The sequence below is a fragment of the Pecten maximus genome, chromosome 4, assembly GCF_902652985.1.
Source record: "Pecten maximus chromosome 4, xPecMax1.1, whole genome shotgun sequence".
NCBI lineage: Eukaryota > Metazoa > Mollusca > Bivalvia > Pectinida > Pectinidae > Pecten > Pecten maximus.
Window position 1 is genome coordinate 51,649,427 of NC_047018.1, and position 24,918 is coordinate 51,674,344.

The 24,918-nt window shown below is 38.8% G+C and overlaps 1 protein-coding gene across 4 annotated transcripts in view; it reads right to left on the reverse strand.

Annotated features, from left to right (window-relative positions):
* Positions 1-768: 768 nt before the first annotated feature.
* Positions 769-24,918, reverse strand: part of LOC117326379 — a 54,208-nt gene continuing 30,058 nt past the window's right edge. For 2 of the 4 annotated variants that reach the window (XM_033883113.1, XM_033883110.1), the window contains exons 4-8: positions 23,580-24,886; positions 19,741-19,818; positions 18,544-18,641; positions 17,054-17,119; positions 769-6,890 (exon numbers count right to left, since the gene is read on the reverse strand). In XM_033883113.1, coding sequence (XP_033739004.1) covers positions 6,749-6,890; positions 17,054-17,119; positions 18,544-18,641; positions 19,741-19,818; positions 23,580-24,886 — 1,691 coding nt within the window. In that variant the 3' untranslated portion in view covers positions 769-6,748. The remainder of the gene's footprint in view (positions 6,891-17,053; positions 17,120-18,543; positions 18,642-19,740; positions 19,819-23,579; positions 24,887-24,918) is intronic. The other 2 variants (XR_004532479.1, XM_033883114.1) reach the window with 2 other exon arrangements.

The window sequence follows — 24,918 nt, forward strand, 5'->3', positions numbered from 1 at the left end:
TTTACGCTTTTCAGTTAATCTGTTTTGACATTTATTCAAACTACTTTACATTTTCCCATTTGTGGTGATTTTGTGTATTATCATAAATTTCTATGAATTAAAAAAAAAACAATCTTTGAAGAGTTGTTTCTTATTGTGATTGTTGAGTAAAATTTTGTTAAATTAACCCTATCGTAGCTTCAAGGAGGATATTTTAAAACCATTTGAATTTTTGACCAACATGTTTAGTAAATTAACGAGATTGAAATTGTTCACATGTTATTCACTAGATGAATACCAAGTGAAAATGATGTGTCAATGCTATTTTGGTGTCATGATTAATTAAATCGACATTACTATTCAATTTGTAGGGTGTTGATTTTAAGACGAGTTCCCAGAGGGAGCGTCCGCCATTGAATGGTTTGTGCTAAGTTTTATGTGAGATAGACCTTAATAATCTGATAACAATGAACACCTGTCAAATATAATAAAGATCTAAGAAGAACTTTGCAAGTAACAGTGATAAAAACTTCAACTGCCATCATCCAAGATGTCTGCCTCTCGGCCGTGTTTTTTTCCGGATCAGACTAACAATTGTATGGGCACAAGTCGGAACCAGGAGGACATAGCAGATGAAGATTGAGATATATTCTTCCAGTACTTCTCAAGAAATACCAATAGCAAGGATTGTTGACGAACGGACCAATGACCACGGACGGCGGGAAATTTGAAAAGCCAAACTTCTGCTAAACAGCTGCTTCTATTCAAAATAAAACAAAACAACGTACATATAAGAGATAAGTTATATATTTGTCATCATAACATATTAACATCGATTGGATACCTGAGATATGTCAACAGCTCACCAAGGCACTGAGAGGAACGCAGCATGTTTACAAGTTACACCAAGCATGATTTTTTCCTCCTTAGGTTTTAAATAAAGCACTATCAATCATCACAGCACTATATACCAAGTCATATAAACATAATTTATTGTAGACCCGAGATAGACCTCACACAATGTGGTCTCGATATCATAATTTATTGTAGACCCTAGATAGACCTCACACAATGTAGTCTCGATATCATAATTTATTGTAGACCCTAGATAGACCTCACACAATGTAGTCTCGACATCATAATTTATTGTAGACCCTAGATAGACCTCTCACACAATGTAGTCTCGACATCATAATTTATTGTAGACCCTAGATAGACCTCTCACACAATGTGGTCTCGATATCGTAATTTATTGTAGACCCTAGATAGACCTCTCACACAATGTAGTCTCGACATCGTAATTTATTGTAGACCCTAGATAGACCTCACACAATGTAGTCTCGATATCATAATTTATTGTAGACCCGAGATAGACCTCACACAATGTAGTCTCGATATCATAATTTATTGTAGACCCTAGATAGACCTCACACAATGTAGTCTCGATATCATAATTTATTGTAGACCCTAGATAGACCTCACACAATGTAGTCTCGATATCATAATTTATTGTAGACCCTAGATAGACCTCTCACACATTGTAGTCTCGATATCATAATTTATTGTAGACCCGAGATAGACCTCTCACACATTGTAGTCTCGATATCATAATTTATTGTAGACCCTAGATAGACCTCACACACAATATAGTCTCGATATCGTAATTTAATGTAGACCCTAGATAGACCTCACACAATGTAGTCTCGATATCGTAATTTATTGTAGACCCTAGATAGACCTCACACAATGTAGTCTCGACATCATAATTTATTGTAGACCCTAGATAGACCTCACACAATGTAGTCTCGACATCATAATTTATTGTAGACCCTAGATAGACCTCTCACACAATGTAGTCTCGACATCATAATTTATTGTAGACCCTAGATAGACCTCACACAATGTAGTCTCGACATCGTAATTTATTGTAGACCCTAGATAGACCTCTCACACAATGTAGTCTCGACATCGTAATTTATTGTAGACCCTAGATAGACCTCACACAATGTAGTCTCGATATCATAATTTATTGTAGACCCGAGATAGACCTCACACAATGTAGTCTCGATATCATAATTTATTGTAGACTCTAGATAGACCTCACACAATGTAGTCTCGATATCATAATTTATTGTAGACCCTAGATAGACCTCACACAATGTAGTCTCGATATCATAATTTATTGTAGACCCTAGATAGACCTCTCACACATTGTAGTCTCGATATCATAATTTATTGTAGACCCGAGATAGACCTCTCACACATTGTAGTCTCGATATCATAATTTATTGTAGACCCGAGATAGACCTCTCACACAATGTAGTCTCGATATCGTAATTTATTGTAGACCCTAGATAGACCTCACACACAATATAGTCTCGATATCGTAATTTATTGTAGACCCGAGATAGACCTCACACACAATGTAGTCTCGACATCGTAATTTATTGTAGACCCTAGATAGACCTCACACACAATGTAGTCTCGACATCGTAATTTATTGTAGACCCTAGATAGACCTCACACACAATGTAGTCTCGATATCGTAATTTATTGTAGACCCGAGATAGACCTCACACACAATGTGGTCTCGACATCATAATTTATTGTAGACCCGAGATAGACCTCACACACAATGTAGTCTCGATATCGTAATTTATTGTAGACCCGAGATAGACCTCTCACACATTGTAGTCTCGATATCATAATTTATTGTAGACCCTAGATATACCTCACAAATTGTAGTCTCGATATCGTAATTTATTGTAGACCCGAGATAGACCTCACACGCAATGTGGTCTCGATATCGTAATTTAGTGTAGACCCGAGATAGACCTCTCACACATTGTAGTCTCGATATCATAATTTATTGTAGACCCGAGATAGACCTCACACACAATATAGTCTCGACATTATAATTTATTGTAGACCCTAGATAGACCTCACACACAATGTGGTCTCGACATCATAATTTATTGTAGACCCGAGATAGACCTTTAACACAATGTGGTCTCGACATCATAATTTATTGTAGACCCGAGATAGACCTCTCACACAATGTAGTTGCGACTTCAATATTTGCTTTGGACACTAGACAAATATCAATCAGTTATCAACTGATATATATATATATGTATATGTATGTATCGGGCGAAATACTGATAAAACTCAATTTTTTTGTCAGTGTCTTTATTCAGCACCAGTTACGTAGGAATAACTTCCATTTCTTGGCTTAAATCATGGGAAAGTTGCAGTTCTGATGACAGCAAGAACTCTATCACACGAAATGTAATGGTTATATATAAATTTACGCTTTCAAACAATGTGTTCTTTTTTCCTTCCTTGAAAAATCTCCACAATAGCTAAATAAAATCAAATATGAAAATGCACATTCTAAAAACAGCTTTGCTTGATGAAGTAGATAATAAATTCATTGTTAAAAAAAAAAAATTAAAAAAATGTTTTCATAAAATCACGTTCAGCAAAATTGTGTACCATTATGGAAAAAGCAAACAAAATAAACGAAATCAGAACGGGAGACAATTTAAGATATCATTTTAACATACAATAACATATACGGCGTTCAGAAGCTGTATGTGTTACAAATTGTTGTCTGTCAATTAACACGACTTAGTATAGACTTGATTTGATGACAGATTCGTGTTTACACATCAGCGTAATAGAACGTAAAGCCGTGATATACACACACAAAATGTCTTCATGTCAATTCAGGTCAATTTCAGTTCAATTTCAGGTCAAGATTTTCAATTCAAATTGACAAGAAAAGAGCAAATTAGTCATTTTATGTCAAGAAATTGACCTGAATTTGACCTGAAAATGTAATGTAATATACTGATCTATAAAATAGAACCACAATATCATTGGCACATTAGTAATACATGTATCTCGTAGTCTGTCTTATTTATACAGACACAATGTAAATAAAAAGAAAAACAGTCAACCCTCGTTATCTAGAATAAAGTGGGAACGTGAAAATTCTTCGAGATATCTATTGTGTTCGAGGTAACCGTGTTTATTTTGCATAGAAGTTTATCCTGTGAAACTGAATGTTTATTTCGAGTTAAGCACGGTAATCAAGTTATCGGAGTTTGAGATAATGAGGTTTGATTTTAATATCAAAACTGTTTTACACGTACATACATTTCTTGTACGTTAGACATATGTTTGGTATTTGGATACATACACAATATAATGGAGAATGTTCCGTCCTTTAAAACACTTATTTAATCTAAGATACGTTGTGTGTGTTTGGATGTATCCAACATGGCAACGCTCAAATGACAAACGGAGTTTAGCAATCGCAACATATCGGAGAAATGTCCGGTAATCCCCGGAAATCAACTCCAAAGTATCCTCGTGATGTTGTCACTTGGTGGTAGAGTGTTAGATTTTAGAAGTTTGTCTTCCACGGTGGCCCTAATACAATAGATAGTTCCCTTGTACAATAGATAGTTCCCTTGTACAATAGATAGTTCCCTTGTACAATAGATAGTTCCCTTGTACAATAGATAGTTCCCATGTAGAATAGATAATTCCCATGTAGAATAGATAGTTCCCTTGTAGAATAGATAGTTCCCTTGTAGAATAGATAGTTCCCATGTAGAATAGATAGTTCCCTTGTAGAATATATAGTTCCCATGTAGAATAGATAGTTCCCTTGTAGAATAGATAGTTCCCTTGTAGAATAGATAGTTCCCATGTAGAATAGATAGTTCCCTTGTAGAATAGATAGTTACCATGTAGAATAGATAATTCCCCTGTAGAATAGATAGTTCCCTTGTAGAATAGAAAGTTCCCTTATAGAATAGATAATTCCCTTGTAGAATAGATAGTTCCCATGTAGAATAAATAGTTCCCTTGTAGAATAGATAGTTCCCTTGTAGAATAGATAGTTCCCTTGTAGAATAGATAGTTCCCATGTAGAATAGATAGTTCCCATGTAGAATAGATAGTTCCCTTGTAGAATAGATAGTTCCCTTGTAGAATAGAAATTCCCATGTAGAATAGATAGTTCCCTTGTACAATAGATAGTTCCCATGTAGAATAGATAGTTCCCATGTAGAATAGATAGTTCCTTTGTAGAATAGATAGTTCCTTTGTAGAATAGATAGTTCCCTTGTAGAATAGATAGTTCCTTTGTACAATAGATAGTTCCCATGTAGAATAGATAGTTCACTTGTAGAATAAAAAGTTCCCTTGTAGAATAAATAGTATCCATATAGATTATACATCTCTTGACTTGATTTTACACTGCGATTCAACTGATGATGATTGGAGCCGGCGCAAGAAATATACCCTTCTATACATCGTGAAACATTTCAGTGACGTCATGTTGGATAGACACATACCCTTCTATACAACGTGAAACATTTCAGTGACGTCATGTTGGACGGACACATACCCTTCTATACATCGTGAAACATTTCAGTGACGTCATGTTGGACAGACACATACCCTTCTATACATCGTGAAACATTTCAGTGACGTCATGTTGGACAGACACATACCTTCTATACATCGTGAAACATTTCAGTGACGTCATGTTGGACAGACACATACCCTTCTAAACATCGTGAAACATTGCAGTGACGTCATGTTGGACAGACACATACCTTCTATACATCGTGAAACATTTCAGTGACGTCATGTTGGACAGACACATACCCTTCTAAACATCGTGAAACATTTCAGTGACGTCATTTTGGACAGACACATACCTTCTATACATCGTGAAACATTTCAGTGACGTCATGTTGGACAGACACATACCCTTCTAAACATCGTGAAACATTTCAGTGACGTCATGTTGGACAGACACATACCCTTCTAAACATCGTGAAACATTTCAGTGACGTCATGTTGGACAGACACATACCCTTCTAAACATCGTGAAACATTTCAGTGACGTCATGTTGGACAGACACATACCTTCTATACATCGTGAAACATTTCAGTGACGTCATGTTGGACAGACACATACCTTCTATACATCGTGAAACATTTCAGTGACGTCATGTTGGACAGACACATACCCTTCTAAACATCGTGAAACATTTCAGTGACGTCATGTTGGACAGACACATACCTTCTATACATCGTGAAACATTTCAGTGACGTCATGTTGGACAGACACATACCTTCTATACATCGTGAAACATTTCAGTGACGTCATGTTGGACAGACACATACCCTTCTAAACATCGTGAAACATTTCAGTGACGTCATGTTGGACAGACACATACCCTTCTAAACATCGTGAAACATTTCAGTGACGTCATGTTGGACAGACACATACCCTTCTAAACATCGTGAAACATTTCAGTGACGTCATGTTGGACAGACACATACCCTTCTAAACATCGTGAAACATTTCAGTGACGTCATGTTGGACAGACACATACCCTTCTAAACATCGTGAAACATTTCAGTGACGTCATGTTGGACAGACACATACCTTCTATACATCGTGAAACATTTCAGTGACGTCATGTTGGACAGACACATACCCTTCTAAACATCGTGAAACATTTCAGTGACGTCATATTGGACAGACACATACCTTCTATACATCGTGAAACATTTCAGTGACGTCATGTTGGACAGACACACACCTTCTATACATCGTGAAACATTTCAGTGACGTCATGTTGGATAGATTCAGTACTTATATACCTAATTTCCACCACATACAGCTGACCTATGACCTCTGTCTAAGTACGTATTACACCGAAGTAAGTATTAGACTATGTCACGTGTTCCAAACAAACCGGAGGTCCTCTGACCAATTTACATTACGGTTAGGACAGTATGAACGTTTGTTATAAAATCGGGAGAATGCGTCTCGGAGTTTCTTCTTCGTGTCTCGGTCAGGGTTCGTAGACAGTTTGATTCTGAAACATTAACAAAACATATTTAAAGACCTGTACAACACAACAAGTTTACTTCAACACAGATTTAACCTATTACTTGTTAAAATCTATAAGAAAATGTTTCAAAGAATCAAGCTGCCTGAAATAATTATGGAATTATTTTCGACCAAATTCTACTTAACGGTTTAAGTAACATATACCGCACTACAATCCACACATACCAACACACACACTACAATCCACATATACCAACACACACACTACAATCCACATATACCAACACACACACTACAATCCACACATACCAACACACACACTACAATCCACATATACCAACACACACACTACAATCCACACATACCAACACACACACTACAATCCACATATACCAACACACACACTACAATCCACATATACCAACACACACACTACAATCCACATATACCAACACACACTACAATCCACATATACCAACACACACTACAATCCACATACACCAACACTCACACTACAATCCACATATACCAACACACACACACTACAATCCACATATACCAACACACACTACAATCCACATATACCAACACACACACTACAATCAACACATACCAACACACACACTACAATCCACATATACCAACACACACACACTACAATCCACATATACCAACACACACACACTACAATCCACACATACCAACACACACTACAATCCACATATACCAACACACACACTACAATCCACATATACCAACACACACACTACAATCCACATATACCAACACACACACTACAATCCACATATACCAACACACACACACTACAATCTACATATAACACCATCCACACTACAATCCACAAATACCAACACTCACACTACAATCCACATATAACACCATCCACACTACAATCCACATATAACACCATCCACATTACAATCCACATATACCAAATATTACACCCTTACCTTCAAAAGTCCCAACAACAAAACATTAATTAAGACTGATATCAGACGTTAAGAATCACCAATAGGCCGTACCCAACTATAACATACTACGTCCATGTAGGAACAATTCTTAGTCCGAGGCCTCCCGGGTCACAAGATAACAGGCCATTATCTCAGTTTTAGTCTGGATCCATTTGATCATACATATACACGAGTTTTTAAAAATCTTTTTAATATATTGTATTGATAAATTTTTCAAATGTATTAAAAACTTCTACAATCGCCGTCTGTTTGTGATACATCGGGACACATTGGGGCTGTCTCGGACAAGATTACCAGGGGATGTCTAGGACAAGATTACCGGGGGATGGCAAGGACAAGATTACCGGGGGATATCTCGGACAATATCACCAGGGGATGTCTAGGACAAGATTACCGGGGGATGTCTCGGACAAGATTACCAGGGGATGTCTCGGACAAGATTACCAGGGGATGTCTAGGACAAGATTACCGGGGGATATCGAGGACAAGATTACCGGGGGATGTCGAGGACAAGATTACCAGGGGATGTCGAGGACAAGATTACCAGGGGATGTCGAGGACAAGATTACCAGGGGATGTCGAGGACAAGATTACCAGGGGATGTCGAGGACAAGATTACCGGGGGATATCTCGGACAAGATTTCCGGGGGATGTCGAGGACAAGATTACCAGGGGATGTATCGGACAAGATTACCAGGGGATGTCGAGGACAAGATTACCGGGGGACGTCTCGGACAAGATTACCAGGGGATGTCTAGGACAAGATTACCGGGGGATATCTCGGACAATATTACCAGGGGATGTCTAGGACAAGATTACCTGGGGATATCTCGGACAAGATTACCAGGGGATGTCTAGGACAAGATTACCAGGGGATGTATCGGACAAGATTACGAGGGGATGTCTCGGACAAGATTACCAGGGGATGTCTAGGACAAGATTACCGGGGGATGTTGAGGACAAGATTACCAGGGGATGTCTCGGACAAGATTACCAGGGGATGTCGAGGACAAGATTACCGGGGGACGTCTCGGACAAGATTACCAGGGGATGTCTAGGACAAGATTACCGGGGGATATCTCGGACAATATTACCAGGGGATGTCTAGGACAAGATTACCTGGGGATATCTCGGACAAGATTACCAGGGGATGTCTAGGACAAGATTACCAGGGGATGTATCGGACAAGATTACCAGGGGATGTCTCGGACAAGATTACCAGGGGATGTCTAGGACAAGATTACCGGGGGATGTTGAGGACAAGATTACCAGGGGATGTCTCGGACAAGATTACCGGGGGATTTCTCGGACAAGATTACCAGGGGATATCTCGGACATGATTACCAGGGGATGTCTAGGACAAGATTACCAGGGGATATCTCGGACAAGATTACCAGGGGATATCTCGGACATGATTACCAGGGGATGTCTAGGACAAGATTACCAGGGGATGTCTAGGACAAGATTACCGGGGGATGTATAGGACAAGATTACCAGGGGATTTCTAGGACAAGATTACCGGGGATATCTCGGACAAGATTACCGGGGGATATCTCGAACAAGATTACCGGGGGATGTCTAGGACAAGATTACCAGGGGATGTCTCGGACAAGATTACCGGGGGATGTCTAGGACAAGATTACCGGGGGATGTCTAGGACAAGATTACCGGGGGATATCTCGGACAAGATTACCGGGGGATGTCTAGGACAAGATTACCAGGGGATGTCTCGGACAAGATTACCAGGGGATGTCTCGGACAAGATTACCGGGGGATGTTTCGGACAAGATTACCGGGGGATGTCTCGTACAAGATTACCAGGGGATGTCTAGGACAAGATTACCGGGGGATGTCTAGGACAAGATTACCATGGGATGTCGATGACAAGATTACCGGGGGATGTCTAGGACAAGATTACCAGGGGATGTCGAGGACAAGATTACCAGGGGATGTCGAGGACAAGATTACCGGGGGATGTCGAGGACAAGATTACAGGGGGATGTCGAGGACAAGATTACCGGGGGATGTCTAGGACAAGATTACCGAGGGATGTCTAGGACAAGATTACCGGGGGATGTCTAGGACAAGATTACCATGGGATGTCGATGACAAGATTACCGGGGGATGTCGAGGACAAGATTACAGGGGGATGTCGATGACAAGATTACCGGGGGATGTCTAGGACAAGATTACCGAGGGATGTCTAGGACAAGATTACCGGGGGATGTCTCGGACAAGATTACCAGGGGATATCTCGGACAAGATTACCAGGGGATGTCGAGGACAAGATTTCCGGGGGATGTCGAGGAGAAGATTACCGGGGGATGTCTCGGACAAGATTACCAGGGGATGTCTCGGACAAGATTACCAGGGGATATCTCGGACAAGATTACCAGGGGATGTCGAGGACAAGATTACCGGGGGATATCTCGGATAAGATTACCAGGGGATGTCGAGGACAAGGAATAGTTGTGTTTGGGTAGCATTCGTTGATGATTCTTTAACTACAATATCAGTATTACAGTATTTACCGAATAACCATTAACACCCAAAATCATATTTCAAATGATCCAATATGTCTGTCAAATAAATCCTAATCAGAGACTATTAACAACAGTATTTTCCAATATTTCTCAGGGAAGATATATCGCTACAGTCTAACAAAACAATATCAGAGAATTAAAAATTACATTTCATTTAAATTAAGAAATATAGTTTCTGTTGATGTCGTGAACACATAAACAATGGCTGACTCTCAGACAATTTCGGTATAAATTCTTTGTTCTATTGGAATACACTACCTACGTACCAGCTGTTTGGAAAGGTTAAAACCAAAATCGTGGATTTACTAAAAAAATCCAACAAACAACAAGTATATAAGTCACATCTACGACTAACGCGTCAGTATTTCTACACAGTCACCGTGCCGTCAACACTACCAAGGAGACTGTCCGTGATGTGGGAGACAACACAGTCACCGTGCCGTCAACACTACCAAGGAGGCTGTCTGTGATGTGGGAGACACCACAGTCACCGTGCCGTCAACACTACCAAGGAGACTGTCCGTGATGTAGGAGACACCACAGTCACCGTGCCGTCAACACTACCAAGGAGACTGTCCGTGATGTGGGAGACAACACAGTCACCGCGCCGTCAACACTACCAAGGAGGCTGTCCGTGATGTGGGAGACACCACAGTCACCGTGCCGTCAACACTACCAAGGAGGCTGTCCGTGATGTGGGAGACAACACAGTCACCGTGCCGTCAACACTACCAAGGAGACTGTCCGTGATGTGGGAGACAACACAGTCACCGCGCCGTCAACACTACCAAGGAGGCTGTCCGTGATGTGGGAGACACCACAGTCACCGTGCCGTCAACACTACCAAGGAGGCTGTCCGTGATGTGGGAGACACCACAGTCACCGTGCCGTCAACACTACCAAGGAGACTGTCCGTGATGTGGGAGACAACACAGTCACCGTGCCGTCAACACTACCAAGGAGACTGTCCGTGATGTGGGAGACAACACAGTCACCGTGCCGTCAACACTACCAAGGAGACTGTCCGTGATGTGGGAGACTACACTAAAAACCTACTATATCCAAAAGCGAAACTGTCTCTGTTAGTAACGTCATAGCGAGATGACATCGAGTTAACAACCTTATTATGACCAAAAATTCTCATCCAGACAATTTCTAAATGTGTAAAACCTGAATAAATTTTAAATGATTTTTTTTGAGTTGCATAAATTATATCCGATTTTACAGAATGACTGTTTAGTGTTTGTAACAAATAACATACATATTTTTCGAAATATACTACCTTATTGTGAACTAACTTTCTCCAAAAATACTCGTCCAATCTTGTTCATTTGTGGATCAGTAAAAAGCTGAATAAATTCCACTGGCACTTATGAATTTTTGAAATAATCGTTTATTACAAAGCAGTTAAAATCTTCCATCAAATATATGTTCGTTCCTGATCTACTATATACAACAAATGCCTTTTAAGTAATTCATTTATCAATATTATGTTTCGAATTTGAAGTGGCAAAATCCGTCATATTTGAGAGAGAGAAGTACAGCATTTTTTTTGTGAAATTAGCTTTTGGCAGATACAATAAACAGATACCCATTTTGAGCAGTTGATATTTTGATAATTATAAGAGTTCCTGAAATGATTGAGTACTGTCTGTTAAACACGGTTTTACAGATGTAACTAAGACATTACGAAGGCAATTACAGAAACAGCGAGATGCATATAATGTAAAATGGCTTCTCTAACTATGGTATTATAATGAATAAAGGGATTGATGGTCTAACAACCAGACAATTCTTAACTATAATTAGATCCAGTTACTAATTTCTTGAAGATACCCCAATAACTAGTACATCAATGATTTTACTAAACACCGGCGAGACCAATTGTAATGATATAGTCCTCTAATGTATTGATACTGACAAAAACCTGACGTTAATGTAACAATCCTTATAGGCGGTATAATGGACATTAACAGTTTATATGAACACTAAAATGATTTAATATGGCGATGTGTATATGCGGACTGGAAAAACAACCCGAACTGGAGCACCACGAGACATAACGCCACATAATGGATAGAAAGTCTCGCGGGTCTTACAGCCTACATCAGAACCTACCCCTCTTGGTGACTGTCTGGTCCGTTAAAATCTCTACCCTAATGTCACCACACAACGGCTTGCTAATGCAGTACCCTTTTGACACACAAATCGTACTTTAGTTTCTCACTTCAATTCCAACATTTCAGTTAGGAAACGCATGCAAAAGCTGTAGGGGATTAGATGTGGTCGTTAAATTTTCAAAATCAGTGGGAAAAAACCACAAACAATCACACAAAGACCGAGCCAGCGTGTGGTAAGGGCGCTAGGCTTACTTCCCAATGGTGGTAGCACGCTGGAGTTTCTCCTTGAATTCCTGTTTTATTTCGATATCAACGCCGCTGATACTAACTTCAAGAGTGGTCGTCCTGTGGTGACATAGTAAATAAAAGGTCGACCATCATTTTGTGTAACTACATAAGCGTGATTGATTTCAAGTGTACCAACTGTAGTCTGAATGTTACCATCTATAATATACTTACCAACAATAATATACCTACCACCAATAATATACTTACCACATGAAGACTCATTATTTATACAAGTCTGACATTAATAATCAACAGCTGTTTTGTGTATCTGATTATGTGTATGCTTTATTTGTTGTCGACACCTATTGTTTATTGTCGACACCTATTGTTTAATGTCGACACCTATTGTTTATTGTCGACACCTATTGTTTATTGTCGACAACTATTGTTTATTGTCGACACCGTTTATTGTCGACACCTATTGTTTATTGTCGACAACTATTGTTTATTGTCGACACCTATTGTTTACTGTCGACACCTATTGTTTATTGTCGACACCTATTGTTTATTGTCGACACCTATTGTTTATTGTCGACAACTATTGTTTATTGTCGACACTTATTGTTTACTGTCGACACCTATTGTTTATTGTCGACACCGTTTATTGTCGACACCTATTGTTCATTGTCGACACCTATTGTTTAATGTCGACACCTATTGTTTACTGTCGACATCTATTGTTTATTGTCGACACCTATTGTTTAGTGTCGACACCTATTGTTTACTGTCGACACCGATTGTTTACTGTCGACACCTATTGTTTATTGTCGACAACTATTGTTTATTGTCGACACCTATTGTTTACTGTCGACACCTATTGTTTATTGTCGACACCTATTGTTTACTGTCGACACCTATTGTTTATTGTCGACACTTATTGTTTACTGTCGACACCTATTGTTTATTGTCGACACCGTTTATTGTCGACACCTATTGTTCATTGTCGAAACCTATTGTTTAATGTCGACACCTATTGTTTACTGTCGACACCTATTGTTTATTGTCGACACCTATTGTTTAGTGTCGACACCTATTGTTTACTGTCGACACCGATTGTTTACTGTCGACACCTATTGTTTATTGTCGACAACTATTGTTTATTGTCGACACCTATTGTTTACTGTCGACACCTATTGTTTATTGTCGACACCTATTGTTTACTGTCGACACCTATTGTTTATTGTCGACACCTATTGTTTCTTGTCGACACCTATTGTTTACTGTCGACACCTATTGTTTACTGTCGACACCTATTGTTTATTGTCGACACCTATTGTTTAGTGTCGACACCTATTGTTTACTGTCGACACCTATTGTTTACTGTCGACACCGATTGTTTACTGTCGACACCTATTGTTTATTGTCGACAACTATTGTTTACTGTCGACACCTATTGTTTATTGTTGACACCTATTGTTTATTGTCGACAACTATTGTTTATTGTCGACACCGTTTACTGTCGACACATATTGTTTACTGTCGACACCTATTGTTTATTGTCGACACCTATTGTTTATTGTCGACACCTATTGTTTAGTGTCGACAACTATTGTTTATTGTTGACACCTACATGTATTGTTTTTTGTCGACACCTATTGTTTATTGTCGACACATATTGTTTATTGTCGACAACTATTCTTTATTGTCGACACCGTTTACTGTCGACACCTATTGTTTACTGTCGACACATATTGTTTACTGTCGACACCTATTATTTACTGTCGACACCTATTGTTTACTGTCAAAACCTATTGTTTACTGTCGACACCTATTGTTTAGTGTCGACAACTATTGTTTATTGTTGACACATATTGTTTACTGTCGACACCTATTGTTTAGTGTCGACAACTATTGTTTATTGTTGACACATATTGTTTACTGTCGACACCTATTGTTTATTGTCGACACCTATTGTTTATTGTCGACACCTATTGTTTATTGTCGACACCTATTGTGTACTGTCAAAACCTATTGTTTATTGTCGACACCTATTGTTTATTGTCGACAACTATTGTTTATTGTCGACACCGTTTATTGTCGACACCTATTATTTATTGTCGACAACTATTGTTTATTGTCGACACCTATTGTTTACTGTCGACACCTATTGTTTATTGTCGACACCGTTTATTGTCGACACCTATTGTTCATTGTCGACACCTATTGTTTAATGTCGACACCTATTGTTTACTGTCGACACCTATTGTTTAGTGTCGACACCTATTGTTTAGTGTCGACACCGATTGTTTACTGTCGACACCTATTGTTTATTGTCGACAACTATTGTTTATTGTCGACACCTATTGTTTACTGTCGACACCTATTGTTTATTGTCGACACCTATTGTTTACTGTCGACACCTATTGTTTATTGTCGACACCTATTGTTTCTTGTCGACACCTATTGTTTACTGTCGACACCTATTGTTTACTGTCGACACCTATTGTTTATTGTCGACACCTATTGTTTAGTGTCGACACCTATTGTTTACTGTCGACACCTATTGTTTACTGTCGACACCTATTGTTTATTGTCGACAACTATTGTTTACTGTCGACACCTATTGTTTATTGTTGACACCTATTGTTTATTGTCGACAACTATTGTTTATTGTCGACACCGTTTACTGTCGACACATATTGTTTACTGTTGACACCTATTGTTTACTGTCGACACCTATTGTTTATTGTCGACACCTATTGTTTATTGTCGACACCTATTGTTTAGTGTCGACAACTATTGTTTATTGTTGACACCTACATGTATTGTTTTTTGTCGACACCTATTGTTTATTGTCGACACATATTGTTTATTGTCGACAACTATTGTTTATTGTCGACACCTATTGTTTACTGTCGACACATATTGTTTACTGTCGACACCTATTATTTACTGTCGACACCTATTGTTTACTGTCAAAACCTATTGTTTACTGTCGACACCTATTGTTTAGTGTCGACAACTATTGTTTATTGTTGACACATATTGTTTACTGTCGACACCTATTGTTTAGTGTCGACAACTATTGTTTATTGTTGACACATATTGTTTACTGTCGACACCTATTGTTTATTGTCGACACCTATTGTTTATTGTCGACACCTATTGTGTACTGTCGACACCTATTGTTTACTGTCGACACCTATTGTTTAGTGTCGACAACTATTGTTTATTGTCGACACATATTGTTTACTGTCGACACCTATTGTTTATTGTCGACACCTATTGTTTATTGTCGACACCTATTGTTTATTGTCGACACCTATTGTTTACTGTCAAAACCTATTGTTTACTGTCGACACCTATTGTTTAGTGTCGACAACTATTGTTTATTGTTGACACCTACATGTATTGTTTTTTGTCGACACATATTGTTTATAGTCGACACCTATTGTTTATTGTCGACACCTATTGTTTACTGTCGACACCTATTGTTTGGTGTCGACACATATTGTTTACTGTCGACATTTTATTATTGATGATATATCTAAGTACAAAGACTGCAAATAAAATTTCTGAAATTGAACTTCCACGTGCGATACATGCACATTGTTGTTAGAAGCACGTGCAGAACTTAATTAAGGTCGCATACAAACAAGCAAACATAATATATATATATACACGCCATTATTCAAGACAACTGCATGGCTCATATATATAGATAAACATCAACGTCATGTAAGTAAGCGATATAATCGGGAATACGCCACTGGGTAAAATTGGGGAATAGACAAAATGCATTTAAAGCGAATTATATTTCCGATTGTTAAATACTTGAAGCAACTGTATTATACTTATCGAACAGGTACATGTACATGACACTTTGTATTATACTTATCGAACAGGTACATGTACACGACACTTTGTATTATACTTATCGAACAGGTACATGTACATGACACTTTGCATTTTAACTCTCGACATTATTTCACAAACAGTTACTTAAGATTCAACTGAAAATCTATCAAATACCCTATTTCACTGATATTTATAGAGCGATTTATTGATTCGATATCCGTGTTTGTTTGATTACTAAGGATATAGATTTTATTTTATAAAAATGAACAACAACATGCAGGTCAAAATATTTAAAATATCTCTGTCAGTGCACCTGTATCTACAGAAATAAAAAAAAAAAAAAGTAGGTAAATCAGCCGGTTAGTCGTGAGATTGGCATAAAAGTGACACAGGCCACACAAACGTGATGGCAATGTGAACAAAGGAAAACAATTGAATCAGGCATACTCCGGTTTCCTTTCGGGTTTCCTCTTCCTTCGTACAGCTAGTGTAGGAATCTGGGGCAAGAAGGACCTGCGCCAACAAATCATACCACATCAACACCCAGACCTATCGACATATGTCATCTAATCTAGCTCATCAAAATTTCCATAGCATAATTGAATAGATTAACAGAGTTATATTTGCGAATACGACGGAACATTCAATTATAACAGCAGTCACATTCGTCATTTTTCATTAGCGAGTCGTAATGCTAAGATTATACAATAGAGAACTGCTCGAGCCGTAAAACAAAATAAAGCGGGATAGGTAAGGGGTGTGGAGGCCGATTTATCCCGTGAAATTATTTGTGATATTGATACTAGATTGCCCACTGCATCTATAACAGTTGATAAGACTAAAACAAGATAATCGAACCTTTTGATATGTCGGGAATATCATAACACAGATCTGATAATGAGATTGGGGAGTATCCCATGTGGAAACCGCCGGTGACCACGGATAGTCGGTTGATACTTCGTCTGTACAGTAATGGGGCTGGCGAGCCTCGGCAGACATACAAGTGTCATCTCTTGTTTTTACACCACCCCCGAGACAGTTTAGATGATTGCACGACAAATTAGTTTGAGGAATTCTGCTAATTAGCTTTTAAAATTCAATGATATAATTTCAATATCGGGATGAGTAATGCGGTCTTCACACAGATACGAATTCATTTATTGCCTTTCCATGTAATGAGAATGTCGGTGCTACACAATACGCTAGTCCATATCATAAATATCCACTTTCGGATAATGATATTTACTCGAGCTGGTATCTATAGAAGTTAATCAATTATTGTACATTGAAACTAGTTTATACATAAACAAAAAGCAGAACACATACCCTTAGACCAGCCCTAGTATCAAAAGTAAATCCTCTACCAACTAAATATTCCACGACGTTCTCAAACAGTTTCAGGTGTAATCAATTTAAAACACTAGATCAATTTAATTAGCTGTTTGCATTCTAAGATATCAAAATAGATCTTAATTCTTCATACATATTTATTATCAACCCGATTTATAGAAATCAAATCCGGCTCTAATCATTGGTGACACTGGGCATTCAATTTTCCAGACAACAAAGGATAGGCAAATATTCAATAGTTACCATTTTCAGCACTTAACATACATTTTATATGACGCCAATCGCCAAAAGGACATACAATTTTATATTCCACATAATAATTCCTGATTTATAAAAAAAATCATACAGTATGACCTGACCCGCGGCGTATGTCAACTTTTCAGAAACCATACAAAAATAAAACCACAAAAGACCGTAGGCGGAAGTCGACCATTTAAAAAGCCATTCCTGGTGCTTTGTCGTTACCTACAGTACACATGCGCATTCGCAGACGTTACTAAACTAATCATTTTGATTGCGCGAGCAATTTATAGCCTACTATATACAATTACATCTCATAAATCAGAAAACACAGTCATTTTACTTACCCAGAGGGAAGACCTTCCTTTGGTTTAGACTGAGTAAGTCGCGTGCGCGGCTCGTGAGATGACGGTACAGCCGTGGATGCTGAATGAGGATAAATATCCTAAAAAATAAATAAAAACCAGCATGGAAACGTCGAGTATGACAAAAATATTAAATCTACAACTGTGTTACTGAAATCAGTTAATTGATGTATCGTTTGAATACTTATTTTGTTTTCAAAAATAGCACAACTTAACCTAGAACTCAGAAATGAGAAGCATGCATTTTAAAATGTTGGAAATCATTTTAAAAAGTCACCAGAAGTCATAAGAAAAAAAGACAAATGTCGTCATAGCGCCGTGTCACTAAAGATTGTACGAGAGATACAGAGATAAACTTTATATACGAAAAATTGACGTTGTACATTACAGCTGTCCTTTAGGATTCGTCAGAGATGTCGGGGACAAAATGTATGATGTCCGGAAGGTAATTCTGGGATTTCTAATTGGACCCGAGCAAAATATATCATATATCAATAGAGTGCTATTATAGCCTCATAATTCAATCATTTTTCTTTATTTTACAATTTAATTTTTTTTCTACAAGAGATCCCAGAGGAATCCTAACGCTCACTATTGAATTATCGCTATCAGTCCTATGATATACGTATGGTTTCTTTTCCTACTTTCCCTCCTTAAATTAAAAGGGCACAACTAGGGACAAAGGGAAACCTACTGTCAAGTTTTGAGAAATATCCCTCCAGCAATGTTCAAGAAAAAGCGATACATGTAACAATCTTCAACCCCCCCCCCCCCCCCCCCCCCCCCCCCCCCCCCCCCCCCCCCGTCGGCCATTTTGTTGTTCCGTTCACACTCAAAATAGAATGGATATAATAATGGGCCATGAGAAACCAACCTGTGAAGTTTTTGAGAAACTTTTAGTAGTTTTCAAGAAAAAAAACGACCACAAGGATGGTTTACGGACGGACGACGGGCGTAGGGCGACGGGCGTTGTGAATAGCCGACCATCAGATGGTGGTTTCTGAAGAGGCGCCACTTTTCAAAATAACTAAAACTTGACAAGCAGAGTAGCCGTTAGCCTCCCGAGAAAGGTATTTACAAATGTAACAGAGTAAGAAAGGGGAAAGGTCACGATTTCTGATAGAATATCTAATTAGCCTGAGTGTAGCAGGTGTTTCAACTCAGACCGGAAATACTCACCACATGTGGCACTGCTTTCCGGTTGCTTGTGTCTTGGGACGATGATTTCGTTTGCCGGAAAGGACCGGAACACAAAGTCTGAAATAAAAACACGATCGAAAAATTATATGGAAAGAAAAAAGATGCCGACATATCGGAATAGTATTGATGCATGGCATCACGATAATAGGGTCGTGTATCTCTTTATTGTGGAAATACACAAGCAATCGTCTGAAATCAAAACATTTGTTCTTTATATTCAAAGGGGGACTGGGGTGGGGATTAAGGTTGTTTTTTTTTGTTGTTTTTTTGCAGGGGGGGGGGGGGGGGGGGCTGATATCTGCTGTACATATTTAAATGTTTGGCAACGCTCAATACTTTAGATGGGCAGATACCCTGAAGACGACAGTTTTATACCCTATTGTCGACGGAAGTATTTAAGGTTTTTATTAAATCTGGCATGAAACAGCTTTTTTATCTTCATTTAGATACTGAACTAATTAGAAATTATGATACATTTGATTGAACTTGTGGCCAGTAACTACATGTACGGTGTAAATTAGGTGTATGGGTTTTCATAAAGTCTCTAAATACTTATAAAAGCTCTCCTGTAACAAAGTGTAATGTAGCTATCATATCGTAAGGCGTTTAATCTCCCGGGGCACCGGGCCGGATTTCCCCTTTTAGGAGTCTCCATTCAAACCTGTATTTTGGATTATGTTTTTTTTTTGTTGTTTTTTTGCAGGGGGGGGGGGGGGGGTGGGGGGGGGGGGGGGGGGGCTGATATCTGCTGTACATATTTAAATGTTTGGCAACGCTCAATACTTTAGATGGGCAGATACCCTGAAGACGACAGATTTATACCCTATTGTCGACGGAAGTATTTAAGGTTTTTATTAAATCTGGCATGAAACAGCTTTTTTATCTTCATTTAGATACTGAACTAATTAGAAATTATGATACATTTGATTGAACTTGTGGCCAGTAACTACATGTACGGTGTAAATTAGGTGTATGGGTTTTCATAAAGTCTCTAAATACTTATAAAAGCTCTCCTGTAACAAAGTGTAATGTAGCTATCATATCGTAAGGCGTTTAATCTCCCGGGGCACCGGGCCGGATTTCCCCTTTTAGGAGTCTCCATTCAAACCTGTATTTTGGATTATGTTTTTTTTATCATGGCGGTATTCCTTGATTTTGTTGTTTTTACACAAGTACAGGATAAACAACATCAATGTACATGTTTTTTTCTTATAGAATAAACATAATTAATTTACATGTTTATCTTAGCCACATTCATTTAATATAACACAACATGACTCGACAGACCTAAATCTTACATGCTTAGATAATCCCTCATTTGTTTGCTTGTTGTTGGTTAATTCCTCAGCTGTAATAACTCGGTGGATTATTTTAGACCAAAACATGTCAGAGTTATCTCCCTTCCCCCAGCAAAATAAACACTGGCTTCAAATATGGTGTTAATACAAGAATTCCACGGAAGTGGAGGTGTCGCCTGTGTATGCGAATAATTAAAGGGTCATAACTCTTTAAAATTAGGACTTGAATAAAAAAAAACAATAACAAACTTGTCCACAGTATTATGGTAACGAACATTCTATTTTCGCAAAAAAAAATAAAGGGCTATAACTCTTTTAAAAAGGTCCGAATAAATTTGGTTAACGAACTTGTCCACAGTATTATGGTAACGAACCTTCCCATGAAGTTTCAAATTAATCCTGTAATAATTATTCAAATTATTGAGTGGAAACCATTTTCGCAAAAAATTAAAGGGCTATAACTCTTTTAAAAAGGTGCGAATAATTTTGGTTATCGAACTTGTCCGAGCTATCATGGTAATGAACCTTCCCATGAAGTTTCGAATTAATCCGTTCTAAACTACTAAAGTTATCGCACGAAAACCATTTTCCGGACGACGCCGACGCCGACACCGACACCGACGCCGCCGACGCCGCCGAAAAGTAATACCTATATGTCTCCTTTTTCAAAGGCGACACAAAAAACAATGCTTTGGCCTTTATAAGACAATGACAACACAGATAAACCAGTGAGCGTGATTGGTGTTTGTTGTGTTAATTAACATTTGTCTTTGAGGTTACATTCCAATCGGAATTCCAAAAGTGAGGGGATACATTATCCAGAATTTGATAGAATTACAGGGTAAGCATACAGCTATACATTTCAGCATTTATCTAGAGACCAGTTCTGACACTCCCTGACCCCTGTATGACAATGTCGTGTCCTAAACTAAATAACATTAACGTATAGTTTTATATCAATCGTTCGGCATATATCTATTATTGACATCATAACATAGGTATCGTTTATATGTCATTTGTGCAAAACAACAAAATATAAACTTTATTTATTTTACAACAATTGCGAAACTACAAAGAATACCGACATACTAACGACACCAGAATACCGACATACTAACGAAACCAGAATACCGACATACTAACGAAACCAGAATACCGACATACTAACGACACCAGAATACCGACATACTAACGAAACCAGAATACCGACATACTAACGAAACCAGAATACCAACATATTAACGACACCAGAATACCGACATACTAACGACACCAGAATACCGACATACTAACGACACCAGAATACCGACATACTAACGAAACCAGAATACCGACATACTAACGAAACCAGAATACCGACATACTAACGAAACCAGAATACCGACATACTAACGACACCAGAATACCGACATACTAACGAAACCAGAATACCGACATACTAACGAAACCAGAATACCGACATACTAACGAAACCAGAATACCGACATACTAACGACACCAGAATACCGACATACTAACGAAACCAGAATACCGACATACTAACGAAACCAGAATACCGACATACTAACGAAACCAGAATACCGACATACTAACGACACCAGAATACCGACATACTAACGACACCAGAATACCGACATACTAACGAAACCAGAATACTGACATACTAACGAAACCAGAATACCAACATACTAACGAAACCAGAATACCGACATACTAACGAAACCAGAATACTGACATACTAACGAAACCAAAATTTAAACTCAAAAGCGACTTTACAGATTGACAGTGAGACTTCAAGGAGACCAGATGCTCCGGAAGAGTAAGCGTATTAACCGACGACACAAATCTAGGTCAAATCCAGGTCAAATCTAGGTCAAATCTAGGTCAATTCCAGGTCAAATCCAGGTTAAATCTAGGTCAAATACAGGTCAAATCCAGGTCAAATCCAGGTCAAATCCAGGTCAAATCTAGGTCAAATCCAGGTCAAATCTAGGTCAAATCCAGGTTAAGTCACAATCTAAAATAGAGTTATGGTTTTGACAACAGACCACGTGACATGTATATAAATGTAGATACACCCTGACCCTTACGATCGTGCGTTAACATGAGGTAGTTTATATCCTGTAGAAAATGTTTTGTTATTGACGAAATTATATAGTCTTAAGCCTCTGTCACACATATACGTTAAATTATGTAGCTAAACGTACTTACGCCGGTAAACACAAGTTAAACTACGTTAAAGTAACTTAAAGAAGGCTCAACTACGGCCAATAATGACTGTTCATGCATGTTTCAGTCCGTTTACCAGCACAGGTGGAAGTATGATCAAATATGTTCAAATCCATTCAAAAAAGTGTTCGTGCCGTAGGCCTAATCGAATATGCTTAACAGATAAATCGCCACTTACGGCTTCCCATTTTTTTATATATTTTTTTTTTTAATTGGAACTACACCAGAAGTAAGTTGGTTATAGTACGATAAGATACGTTATTTAACGCTAAATATAAAATATAAACTCACATTGCTTTTATTTATAGAGTAATAATCCAGAGAGGCGTCGTCCATGTTGGCCAGTTTAGGGGTATCCTGGTCACGAGCGCTGTTCGGGATAGATGGTGACGGTTCTGGGTACGTGGAGGAGGACGCAGATTTGGTGTGGAAATGATCCGCCATCGGGAGTAATTCTCCAATAGGCATACACACTGTCGTATGAGATCGCTGTATGTCGTATATACCTACATGTGTCCTCCGTAGGACGTCCCCCGGAGCCACCTTACCGGAGTCTATCGTTAACTTTTGTCTGGAATTCGGCCTGTGTTGCGGACATTTTAATTCCTGACTAGAAGCGTTGACCGGATTGGTTTCTCTATCCGAAATCTGATCATGTACTGTTGTATGTGATCTGTGTAAAGACTTCTGGAGATCAAATACAGTCTCTCTCGCTCCTTCACCTTGAAAGTTCTGTATACTGATCTTCCGCAATATTATAGCAGAAGGCCTATCCTCCGATACTGCCCCTGTGTCCGTTTTGTTAACAATAACGGTTTGTGAACGTTCTAAATGTTTACTTATTCCCTTTGTTTCTTGTATGTGTTGTCTACGTTTCCGATGGGAGTCGTCGGACACTCTTGGATCAACACCGTTGCGCGGATCATCGCCAAAGTGTCCATGAGGTTCAGACCGTGACGTCAAATGTGTGTATGAGAACTTCGCCACGCGCGGCCCATTTTTACTTTCATGACTAAAATCCTGATGATATCGGCCGTTAGAAGCACCCCACTGATTCACAACTATAGGAGTATCAAACAATTTCACTTCCTTCTCCTCACTTGGCGTCTTGGAACCATATCCTTCGTCTTCCTCCTCGTCATATGTGACGTCATCTTTTGATGCGTATTTTCGGGAATAGTACAGCATTCTACGCATGGTCGGTGACCGCTCCTCTCCAAGGTCAGTCACCGCTCTTGTAAGACCGAATGACGTATCAGTCTTCGGAAGCGTTTGGATGACGTAACCTGATTCTTTATAAGGCACGTCGAAATCGTCCAGGATCTTAGGCCTGTCAGCTTCATTCGAACGTGCAGAACCCGCCGTCCGTAGTCGCACTGCACGTGCGTTCTTTTTAGCGGCTGACCCATTCAGCAGTGATATGTTTGTATTTTGACTAGAATCGATAGACGAACTCGGCTTTCCCTCACAAGCCGTCTTTCTGAAGAAATGTTCATGAAGACTTCCCTTCTCGAATGAATCGGTGTCCTCAAACCCGTTACACCTTCGTTTGGGTAAATGTCTGTAGGTCGCGTGCTCTGGTACATGTTTGAGCTTCCCTACAAAACAAAACAAACACTTCATATCTACT